Source organism: Acyrthosiphon pisum, chromosome X (assembly GCF_005508785.2).
Source record: "Acyrthosiphon pisum isolate AL4f chromosome X, pea_aphid_22Mar2018_4r6ur, whole genome shotgun sequence".
Lineage (NCBI taxonomy): Eukaryota > Metazoa > Arthropoda > Insecta > Hemiptera > Aphididae > Acyrthosiphon > Acyrthosiphon pisum.
Window position 1 is genome coordinate 51,433,748 of NC_042493.1, and position 13,447 is coordinate 51,447,194.

At 26.9% G+C, this 13,447-nt stretch overlaps 1 protein-coding gene across 8 annotated transcripts in view; it reads right to left on the reverse strand.

Moving 5' to 3' along the window:
• LOC100162857 (calcium/calmodulin-dependent 3',5'-cyclic nucleotide phosphodiesterase 1A) overlaps positions 1 to 13,447 on the reverse strand; it is a 424,716-nt gene that overhangs the window by 38,257 nt on the left and 373,012 nt on the right. For 5 of the 8 annotated variants that reach the window (XM_029486979.1, XM_029486974.1, XM_029486963.1 and 2 more), the window contains 2 exons: positions 8,092 to 8,226; positions 7,919 to 8,029 (listed from right to left, as the gene is read on the reverse strand). The exons of 1 other annotated variant lie outside the window; for it this stretch is intronic. In XM_029486979.1, the coding sequence (XP_029342839.1) occupies positions 7,919 to 8,029; positions 8,092 to 8,226 (246 nt within the window). The remainder of the gene's footprint in view (positions 1 to 7,918; positions 8,030 to 8,091; positions 8,227 to 13,447) is intronic. 2 more of the 8 variants (XM_029486969.1, XM_029486972.1) reach the window with 2 other exon arrangements.

Consider the following 13,447-nt stretch of genomic DNA (forward strand, 5'->3'; position numbering starts at 1 on the left):
TACAAGTGGGTCACTGTATAATGGATGGTATTAAATTTGAATTCAATGATATAATATCATTGTATAAGAAAAACGATTCTGAGCGGAGACGGTATGTTAGTCTAGGTATAAGACATAATATTATATTAGGTACCTATAATAAATTCCAAATTAATCATATCATAATATTTATTAGGTACTTATAACGCGTTATACATCAACAAAAAACCGTGGTACTATCATAGATATATAATAGTATACTTTAGAAGTTTCAAGTACCCACGAATAATATTATACAATCACAACAAAATAACTAAAATAGTTATCCTAGGTTTTTAATATGTAATTTCGTCCAAATTTGTACTTAAAATGACTATAAAAATAAACTGCGTAAATGTATTTTTTAGATTTTTTGGTAACAGTATTAATTACTTACGTGGAATCTTGTTTTAAATTTTCAATTCTTAGATACAAAAATTGAACATTTTATAAATTTTTAACTACAAAATAATTTTTCAAATTAAAATTTGATAAATTTTGTCAAAATTTGATCTTTAAATGCTTATAAAAAAAAATTGTGCCTATGTATTTTTAATATTTTTCAACTGATATTGTAACAATATATCAGGAGCTTTGTATTAAATTTATACACTTTTTGGCCCAACAGATAAAACTTTATTGATATTTATAGAAAAAAAAAAACTAAAAAAATTGAAAACTTACAATGTCCGTAAACAGCTCAAAAAGAGTCAAATTATTTTAAAAATCTTATCGTATATATAAAATGCTAATATTAACATTCAGTGAAATTTTCAAGTTTCTACAGTCACTCGTTTTTTAATTACAACAAAATAAGAAAATTGTTACGTAAGAAATCGAGTGAATATCAAATGTTGTAAAAATATGAATTTCAAACGCCCATAAAAATTTAATTTGAGTTTCTTATAGATATTTTTTGTTTGATAAAGGTAGATAATATTATAAGGAATCTTGTATTACATTTTCATATCTTAGATTTAAAAAGAAAAATTTTTATGAATTTATAACTCGAAATAATTTGCAAATTTTCGTGATTTTTCCATATTTTGTCATTTTTTGAACTTTAAATGCTTATAAAAAAAAACTGTGACTAACGATTTTTAATATTTTTCATCTGCCTTTGAAACAATATACTAGGAGCCTTCTATTAAATTTTCAAGCTTTTTTATCCAACAAATAAAATTTTATTGATATTTTTAGAAAAAAAACTAAAAAAAAATGAAAACTGACAATGTCCGTAAAGAACTCAAAATAAGTCAAAATATTTTGAAAATTTTATCGTGTATAGAAAATGGAAATGTAAACATTCAGTCAAAATTTCATGCATCCACGGTCATTTTTTTTAAAGTTACACCAAAAACCAAAATCGATTTTCTCGAAAACAGATTTTGCGTAAAAATTCCCGTTTTTCCTTAATTTTTCTTTTGTTTTTCCCGGCGCTTTTGAAAACTACTGGGAAATTTAAATTTTGACCTCCCCAATGCACCAACGATATTCACTTTCTGATCGAACAAGATACTGAAGTTGAAAATCGTAGCATTATTTCGACTACTTATCGTGTACACAGACACAAAAAAAATAAAAAAATAAAAAAAAAATAAAAAAAAAAATAAAAAAACACACATCATTGTAAAATCAATACATTCATCGTTCCACTCAGAATCTAAAATTTTACCTGAGGTAATTCTATTAACACAGAGAATTTTTACAAAACATAAATGGAAAATGATTGATAATAATATAGAAAAAAATCAATTATGACTTATTTGCTATCCCTGTTATAATGCATACAAAAAATGCTTCAATTTTCAATTTCGAGAGTAGTGTCTGATAGCGAGATAGAAAATTGCATTTAGTTTGAACATTTCTGTAGTCGATGTGGTAGGTGGAGGGTGGAAAAAAATTCCCGGCACTTAACCTATTATAGTTACATGTATAATAATATACCGACAACAATAAATATGATTTTTTTTTTTTTTTTTGGAAAAGTTAGTTCAACTTACCATATTGTGTATATGGTAATGGATATATATATCCTTAGAAATAGAGGTTGAAACACATTCTCGGCTCAAAACCGTTTTTCGTATATAAGGATTTATCATTTATTTCTAATTACACTACAGTGATATTCTCAAGGTACACTCGACACGTAGGTACTATACAGCAGAGCCGAGTTCCTCGTTTTTTTTCTAATCGTATCACTTCAAACGTATTATTATATACCTATTTCGTGTATATTGTGCGTTTAAAGATTTAATATGTCAAATATACTTTCGTCTAAACTTGTTGCGTTTGGTCGCAGCCCATCATATTTTATTTTCTGACAGCATGATTATAATACGTTCAAATATCCTATGGAGTTAGTGGTGGGGTAAGGGGGAAGAGGGAAGTGTCCGAATGAAAATTATTAAGTACCTAAGTGCGATTTTTTTATAATTGTCGAACACGTCATTACAATATTACCCTCTAGTAATAAACTCGAAGAGTGCCACAATATAAGGATATGGTTTTTAATATATAATACCTACACGTGAACCACGTTGAATATCGTAGATCACAAATTTACAATATTGATCACTAATTCACATGGCTAATCGATTTATTTATTTTCCGATACCCATATTAATTGAGTATCTTAATTTCAGGAATTGTGTAGCGAAAGGAAGAACATATTTAAAGTGAGACGTAAGTATAGCTGGACGACATAATATTATATTATGATTAAAAGTGTATAGTTGTACAACATTAAGTCATAAATATTTAAATAATCGTTTTAAAAAACGCAATAAATGTAAACTAAAAAAAAAAATCATTATAGAGTCTTTACTTTTACAGATTTTTATAATATTTTACGTACATTAAAATATAGTGCGTATTGGAGTTTTATTTGAATATTGATTGTATGCACATAAAAAAATACCCGACATTATTCACGGGTGGGTAATAATCTAGGGCAAGTATATTAAAGGTGTAGACACGTAGTGCTATATTGCATTTAAACGCCATCATTATTAGGTTTAAAAAACGATTCTAGCCAATTTATTTTTGCTATGTTTTTAGTCGTTTTAGAAAATAATTAATTTTCTTAGTAATTAATTTTTTCTTTTGATTTTATTCATACACTTTATTTGTAGTTTGTTCAATTATTTTATACGAAATATATAAATATTAAATTATCGTTTAAATCCTATGTAGTCACAAATTTATATTTTATTTGGGATAAAACAGCTAAAAATATATTAGATGACTAAAATTTCTAAGTAAATGTAAAGGGGAAGTTTAATATGTTTTCGTTGTTTTTTAAGTAATAGTACCTAAGTAAAATTTAAAAATGTACGATGTATAAACGAATTTATATCAAAATATGATATCGAAATAAATAAAAATAGGTTTTTGAGTGTTGTTGAAAAGGTTCAGACACATTAGCCGATATGCTTAATGAGAGTTAATTGAACAATCTTAGAAAGCACTTTCAGAAAAGTATTTTTTATTGACTAATATTCTTTTGTTTTAGGGTACTTGAAGAATGGAAATCGTAAAACTTTGTTTTGCAAGTTATTATACTACGTCGGAGTTGGATCTTATACCCGAAGGTCTAATTTTTAGAAACCAAATTTTGGTCTTTGGTATTCTTACGAAATTCGTGAGTGTTATTTTTTTTATTTGTAGTGTTTGAAAATATATGTTAATTATTGAGCAAATATTATTTTTACGAGAATATACTGATACGGCAGGTGCGAGGACTAAAGAATTAGTACATTTTGTCATGAGCTTGACTCCATTTAGAGCAAACTTTTGTTTTTGAGCATCTTTTGTTAAATTTTTTTAGTATTAGCATACACGGGTAAAATACTATTTAAAATTATTTAGAATTACTATTCAAATACATTATGTTGATAGTATTTTCAAAGTATTTTAAATATTTTCGTATTCCATATATTGACCAATTAAAAATAAAAAATAGTATTTGGTTCGTTTTTAATTAAATAAATTACATACAATCATACTCATTCAATATTTAGTTTTTAATTTATTTATACAAGTGCTTAAAAATGTGAATTTTTATCATAGTATACATTTTTCATAATAATTTTTATTTTAATGTAAGTATCACGTTTCCTAAATGGGATTCAATTTCGGCTCTGTTTTCTACCAAAACAGATATGTTGTATGCCAATAGTTGTACCAGAACTGTTCTAATGATCGGGAAAAACTCGAAGAAAATTAATTTGGATTTTTCCTAAAATGTTGGTTGGTATGTGGAAATAATTTTTTCCCTTTTTTGAAATTGTATTCTAAGACCATTAAAAGTCATATTTTTATATTTTAGATGAAAGGAATTCTAAAATTTTAATAATATTGTACCAACACAGTTATCAATTTAAACATGTAAGAAAGTCGATTCCTAGTAAACATCTTGACCAATTAAAATAATGTGTTTTCAGAAGTTGTATCAGTTTTCAGTTTCATAACTAGGTTACTTATAGTTAATACAATTGTGCAAAATATTGATACTTTTAGAGGGGGGGGGGGGGGAACAAAATAATTAATATTCGTGTAAACCGTTATCGACATGTGCGTGCACGTGCTCTGATATCACAACCATAGGTACACTGATGACCAAATTCTACGCACACACACGAACGAATTTAGAATATTGCAAATATCGAACACCTTAAAAACGGTCGGAATACACTTATATAAAAATTCTGATATGTTAACAATATAAAATTATTTTTAAGCGTTGTGATAATACCTATGCATAATATAATATATAAGAAAAAAGTGAAAAAGTGGGCAATGCTTTGCTATATTGGGTGTCTAGAGAGTCATTGTAATGGATGTGTTAAATTTGAATTCAATGATATAAAATCATTGTAGGTATCGAAAAACGATTCTGAGCGGAAACGGTCTGTCAGCCTATAATATTTCTAAGTGTATATTATATTTTATGATATTACTGTAGTTAAAGTAATTTATTTTACTACTAGTCATTAGTATCTACTAAAGTAGGTTAAATTAATTTTGTCGAAAATATTGCATTTGAAAATATCATTGAGTATATAAAAAATAATAATATACCTACATACGTTAAAATGTTCAAGTACCCACGAATAATATTTATAAATTACAACAAAATAATTAAAATCGTTATTCTTAGTCTTAATATTATGTAATTACGTCAAAATTTTAACTTAAAATAATTATAAAATAAAACTGTGTTTATGTAATTGTTTAGAATTTTTGGTTACAACAACTTCAGTGGCACCTTGTTTTGATTTTTCAATCCTATTAGCTATTAAAATTGAAATTTTTAACATTTTTAACTACAAAAGAATTTATAAGTTTTCAATTTGATAAGTTCGGTCAACATTTGAACTTTAAATGATTATAAAAAAAATCTTGTCTATGTAAAATAAGTTTTTAGTAGGTACCTATTTATTTAAAAATTGTATTTGAAATGTAAATGTAAATGTGTTTGGAATGTATTGAACATATAATGAGAATACTGTTTTAAATAATACTTTACGTATCTATATCTAAACTTATTGTGAACATTGTTCTCGGAATACTACCCAATTATGAGTTTGTGATTATTATTTTTTACCTATATTTGCATGCTGGTAGCTTAGGTCCAGACGATAATGGTGCAGATATTTTTTTGTTCGGGGTTGGACATTAAATGTTATAGGTATTATGTATTTACACATCTGTGTGATTATCACCTTGCACCGAGTGTTTATTGTTTATTGATTGTGTGTGGTTGTTACTTGTTGGGAGGGGATTGTGATTTTTGCATTCACGAAAAAAGAAAGAAAAGGTGTAACTATTTTATCTTAAATTTAATGCGTTAGGTACAATATTTAAGAATGCATAATTTGTCAAAAATGGGGGACGGAGTGGCCGAGCAGACAACGGCGTCGGTTCCGAAGCGTACCGTCGCCGGTTCGAATCTTGACCACGGGTGGCTCATCTATTTGGGCAGGCAACTGTCTACGGAGAGAGGACGCCCTAGATCCCCTAGACCAGGCATGGCAGAAACCTACAGGTGCTTAAATTGAAATTCTGTCAAAACCAAACACACGTATTTACCAATAACCTACAGTGCCCTCCCCCACAATTAAAAAAACCACCCAATGGCCTAAGTGTACCGTTACAACCGTTACAACCGTAACCCCTACAATAGCTAATGGCCATAGTTTCCGGGCTCTAGACCAATATAAAAAAAAAAAAATTGTCAAAAGTCCTTCGAATATTTTGAATATTTCTAAGATTCAATATAAAATAATAAAATATAATGTGTAAAAAATTATAATACATTATATTCTTTGTTTAATACCATATAAAACTATAGTATAAGCTATGTTCATTTTTGTAAATAGGTCATGTGAACATTTATGCGAAATGTTTTGAACTAATGTGTTCTTTTAGTGTACCCATTATTTATTTTGTGATTTGAGTGTTTAGTGTTTACGAGTCTGATAAGTCTTTTAAACAACGATAATGTTCATAAAAATATGTTTAAGGTGGTTAGGTCGGAGCCACTCATAATAAATTATTATTTTTTTTATTAACTTAATATGCAATAATAATGTAATAAAAATATGAGATAATCACGTTACCAACTAAGATGATAGGACTTGTAGGTTGTAACTTCTATCAGACGATTAAATACCAAGGTAATAGGCACAATAAGACTACACAAGTGTTACTCGGTCGGGATTCAAACACAAACTGGTGCTAACAATTATTTTTTTATAAAAATCATAATTTTTAATGGCGGGTGATCGGATTACTCGTATGGGATAATTTTGAGTTGATTAGTTAATTACAAACTTTCAACTGATTTATGTATACAACAATGTAACGTATACATTTCAAAGTGTACATTACACTTCACATGGAAACTAATAGCGTAGGTTATTTTTGCCACTTTTGTTTATGTCTTCTTCGGTAATATTATAATGGTAAACGAAAATATTATACATCTATTTTTAATTAGTAATTTATATTGTTATTGCCTCGCTTTTTGGTGGTATATCAAAGTCTAATATTAAAAATTATATTAAAAATTAGTTACCTATTGTTAAAAATTTATTTTTTTTGTAATCAAACTGAATTACAAGTATATTAACTGGACAATTTTATTTTGTTTAAATTATTCTTTTTTGACACTTATCACGTATCTAAACTACTGTTAGTATTAACATATTATTAATATCAAATCAAATTCTATTCAGATACGGAAAAAAAATCATTTTTATCCTTTTGAAATTACTAATTTAAAACGTTGGAATACAATTTTATGAAAAAGTGTACAATGAGTGACGTCGATGCCGATTGATAGTACCCCGAAAACTATTATTCATTTATATTTTGTAAAATAGTCCAATCATACAATTATTTCATTCATACTGAAGTTTATACGTGTTAATGATATATTTATAAAAGTGTTTGGCAAGAAAATTAATTATTTAAACTCAGATATTGTACTGAAAATCATTTTTCGAAATTCTTATTTCCGAGATACCGCATGGTGTTTAATAATTCATCGCTATGAGTGGAAATCTATATCGTTCGAAACAAGTAACAACAGCGTACTAAGTGAAAACATGTTTTAATGATTACAATCTGTTTCACACGCAGGTATATATTATAATATTGCGTCATAATAACATTCGTATCGATTCGTATACTCAACAACTTTAAGTTCACTATGAAATGTTCTTATTATTCTTATAATACCTATCTCTGGAACCAAGAAACAAAAATCATGATGTCGTTTCTTAAATGTAGCCAAGATAAATTAGTGTACTGGTAAATATTAAGCATATTATTATACACAATTAATAAAATAAAATATTATTAAAAAAAGGTACATTAACAAAATATCGCTAACCATTTGAGGCTACAATACAAATCACATGCGGACATCAAAGTGATGCTGACGAATAAAAACACATCAGCATATACTAGAAAACGCTGTTTAACATGCACGTACTGAATACATCTAGCAAAAGTCACACAAAATATAGTTTAAGGTAAATAATGATTATATGAATGTTCAACAACCTGGCCCAAATGGGTGCGCGGAGACGTTTTTGTCGGACAACTGGAGATGTAATTGCAACCGCCGATGAAGTTGACGGTTCTGGTGCCTTTGAGATTTCCTCCAGTTCCTCTTGGCTGTTTTTCATATCGCAACTACTGATCGTTATGGTAATAAACAAAAACAACAAACACACAAAAATAGTACACGCATGATAAAATTATTATTGTATTTTATTCAGAACTATATAATATTACGATTGTGTAATTTCAGAAGAGCGATTTCAATTAGGATTAGTGAAAACATTTTGTTTTTCAGTAGATACAATGTAGAAATTAATATTTAAACGTCAGATATAATTTTCTTCTTCTACATATCTTTTAAAAAATAATTATTTTTGTTTAGTAAACTTTTAATTACACCAAGATCGACATTATATGTTGGGACCAACATTTACTTTTCACCTAGTTTGTATGTTTTGTTATCTTTGATTACATTTTCCTTAAACATTTTTTTTTGTATTTTTATTTGGATTTTATCATATTAGATTTTTTATAATAAAGCCAATAAATCGTTCTGAACTATGTAATTTGTGTTCAAAATAAATGTATAACTATTAAACACAAACAAAAGGGTCAAGTGATAATATTTATAATATTTAATGATAAACTTAATAGTTAAACGTACCGTTTATATGTCTTGTATAAATTGAAAATTTTCTAATTCCAAGTAATTATGTATCTATCAAACATTTAGCGTTATGATAGTATTACTATTGTATTATATTTGTAGAAAAAATATTTTCTATTTATTTTTGTTAGCTCGAGAGTAAATTGCATATTGTTTTATTTTTGTTGATTATTCAATTCTATCAAATTATTAAATCAATAAGAATTATGAGTGCAATAATTTTTATGTCTTTGGATCCAATTTGAACGAGATGCATGCTGTTTTTTAAAACTAAAATATCTTATAATAATCAGTATATTAACCAAATGGTGATAATATTTATTGATAATATTATATTAAATCAGTGTTCCACTAAACGATATTGTGTCACACGGAAGAGCAATGAGATGTCAAAAATCATTCTTTAAACATCGATCTAGTAATCGGATAATCTTTTTTTGCTGTTCGGAAAGGAAAAGTGAGGAAGCTATAGAATCGGTCAAGATTTATAAAACGGCCAAAAGGCGGGTCGTTGAAATTTCGTGTTGCATATAGATTGTAGAAAGTCGGTCGCGGATTCTGTGGAGTATACCGAAATGTAATAATGTCGATACCAAAAAAGTGCACGAGTTAACATAATTTACTCGCACCGTTGACTTCGACCTAACCGGGTTTTCTCGTCTAGCCACAAAAGACGTGGATAGACCACACGTATGACAACTACTTACGTATTAGGCTTAGTAATGTGTTATGTCTAATAGTCAATAATGAACTGTTGTTTGGTATTGACTGAAATAATATATTATGTAAATATCTCTTATATGAAGTCCAAAGGCGTAAGAGAATGAGTGATTTGATCTCGGTATGTCTATAACAGTACTATAATCGTCCAATAGGTATACATGAGCTATTTATTAGATTTTGGTGTAATAATACTTTAATGTTCTATCTTTTTGAGCAATATTATGAATGGTCGGGTAAAAACCTCCGCCGCGCCGGGTTCGGTGAAATATATTAGAAAAGTGTTATTTAGCAGTCATTCGGCTGTTATCCGATATGGCGATATCGAATACGATTCAATTTTTATTACATTTTCGACAGTGACAAACCGTTTATAAAATAGTTTTTACATCCCGTTATAATAGACTGACGCCGTCATATATAATAGAGTAGAGAGACAAAACGGAGAACGATGATAGTCGTGGACCAACACAATGAGTTAAGATTTTGGAAATTTTGTCAGGTTACTTGGAAACGGAAACATTATTGTACTACAATTTGGAGATCATAAAAACAGATGGATGCAAATTACTAAGACAATATAAATATATATAATTAGACTGTTTTTATAGATGGACAAATTGTCTACATAAGTAACTTGTTGTAATTATTCATATAGCCGTTATAACTTATATAGCTTTTGAAAATTATTTATAGCACAAAAATTTTAAGGTTTGTTATTTAAACATTTAAGTCAAGTTGACATGGTTTTAAAAAAATATGTTTGCTACATATTATAATTTAACTTAGCATTAGATTATTTAAGTATTAAAAAATTTAATTTTAACTTAGGTTTACAAATAATATATTTGTAAATTAGAATAATTTATTGTGTCTTATGTAGACACGTTATAATAAGACATTGTTTTTGTTACATTTGACAAAAAATTAAACTTGTTTAAATAAACATTGAGTATTGATTGAAAACGTATGTTAATATAGTTTTTTTTTTTTTGAAAATTGAATTTATTCTAGCCTAAATATCTTATAGTTATTTAATTTATTTTGTTGAAAACTTATAGAATACTATATCACAGAATAAAAATGATAAAAGATATTTATATAAATCTTATTTATAAACGTTTTCGATGAATACTGATCAATGTATAATTTAAATTAATATACAGAAACATAAATAGAAAAAGTTGTATAAATTATTTTTAAGTTTTAATGATTAAAATAGTGGTATTTTTAAAGTGACTAGAGTTGATATATTTAAATAAAAACCAAAATTATAAAAAAAGATAGATTTAATGAACTGAATACAAATTTTGTTGAGTAGTTAGCTTGACTACATATTATTTTTAAAGCAAATAATATTGTCTTACCTTTATTTTTATATGGCAATTATAAATTATAATAATTGGTTAATTTAATATTCCGAGTAATTTCTTTGAACATTCCTAAGTCAATTGGAATTTAAGTGATATAAATTGTGTATAATAAAACGTTTAAACTAGTTACTCAGTTGTGGTGCGAGCAAAAAAAAAAAAACAGAGAAGACACATTTAGATTAAGCTTTCAAGTATTTCATGCGAAGGTTCTTACTTTTTTTTCTAATCCGTAGAAATTAATTACTTAACATTTATAAACTTTAAAAAAAATAGCTATAAATTAATTTTTTATAGTATATTAAGTAAAATAAAATGTATTATGCTGAATAAAGCGTATTTTTTTGTCATTGAGGTCTTAGTAGACTACATCAAAATGATAGTTGAATACCGACAAAATTGTGATTCGTATAATATGATGAATTTATTATACTGCAGCATGTAATAGTTAATTTTAAATGATATAACGCAATGATAATAATTGCATTAAGTGAAAGGTGAAAGAAACGATAAGGTTGCTGGGGAGATAATCTTTAGCATGAGACTGAAAACTATATCCCTGCAATATAGGTATTATAATGTTTGAAATGTGTTAATGATAATATTATAGTTTTAATGTCAAAATATTATTCAGTTGTCGTTTTTAAATCAAAAATCGCAAAAATCGTACTATAAACGTCGTTTTGATTGAGCGGTAAATGTACATTAAATTTACGAATGTCAATGTGAATTTGTTACGAGATAAAACGGCGCGTTGGGTATGCAATATTGCTACACGTATGTCGTGCGTACGGGATATTAACATATTATTATTGTTATTATTGTTTAGTGGACAGAAGAGCATACATCACAAACGCACATTTTCATCAAAGCTGGGCAGTAACTAGTTAACAAGTTGAAAGTTATAAGTTGCTATTTTCAATACATTTCAACTTAACTAGTTAAACAGTGTAAAGTGTTTAAAAATTATTAAGTTGGTGAATTATTTACCTAACTACTTCTGACTATAAAATATAGTTTTAACTGTACTTGGAGATTTTGCTATAATTTATGTTAATTCTGAAAATTATTTAAGTACAAATAATATGTCTAATAAATGTGTAGGAATTACAATACCAATGTCCAATTACTCACGAAGAGAAATTTTTTTAGTGATAGTGGTCATATGATAAGCGAGAGAAGAGAGACTACCGCTGACTACAACTTCAAAAAAAATTATTATTAACATTTTATAAATTATTCTTGTAGTATTTATCAATTATTTATTTAATTTAAATTTTAATTGGTACCTTGATATATCAAATATTATATGTGCTTAACAAATAGCCGGTGTATTGCTCATTTAGTCTGCTATTTAGTTCTAGGTATATAGAAACTCAACCATTGTCCAGTTAGACCTAAATATAAAGGTGAGTAATTTGAAAAAGTTAGTCTTAACTTTTAACTAAACTGAGCTAATATTTCTCTAAAAATATGTAGCTTATATAACTTAGCAACTCAAATTAATTTATTTTTCAAAATACTTCCACTTGAATTAATTAACTTTTATAAGGAAGAATAAAATTGAACTAGCTTAAAAAAATGTTTAACTTGTGCTCAACTTTGAATTTTATGTAAATATTAAGAATACATTATGTTTCAACTACAAGGTTCGTGGCACTAGATCTGTATGTTATATTAAAAATGAAAGAAAATATTCAATCGTATATCATATTGAAAATTGAAATTGCTCCTGACAATCGGTTTGAACTAAGTGCAAACGGAACATATGAAAAAAACAAAATTTAGCTACATTATTCCTTAAAAGTGACATTCTCGTGAATAGGAATCTGTTGCCTACTCATCAAAACCACATTTATAAGAGTTTTTCATATGAATATTAGCTAATTGATATAGTATTATTTATGTATATTAAATTATAATTATTATTTGTTGTAAGGAGTCGATAGGCACTTATTATAACACATTGACATTATTTGGGTTATTTTGGGTAAGCAATATATTATTTAAGTTAATAAACCATTCATAATAAACCAATAAGCCATTAATATTCAACCGATTGAAATGTAGAAAACAGTTTAAAGGTACACGTTAGGTACACGTTTATAGAATATTGTATTAAAAAGTAATTATAAATTACGTACTTATATCCGGAAATGATACAGACGAGGAAACTGATGGATAATATTATATTATAATACATTGAATAAATAAACATTTTATTATTATCTGAACGGAGACTTATGTTATATATTTTTGTATACTTACAATAAATGCGTATTGTGTTATATAAATATGGTTTATTATGGTAAACATTACCTTTTATTCTTCTTGAAATATTGTTTTATATCTTTTTCTAAATAGTATTTTGAGTTAATATTTTAGCGTCAGTGCGTGTTTGTAAGATTGTTATATTGCTCAAAAAATAGCGTGAGGCTCAAAAAATGTTTAAGGTTAATAGGCGCATTATGACTTTTTGTTATTTTACCGAGCATAAGACCTTGTTTTAGTCCATGATGCATTTTATGAGGTTTATTATTGGATCATAAAATTATTTGATTTGTTTAATGTGGTTTTGATACGTAGCAATGGTTAAATG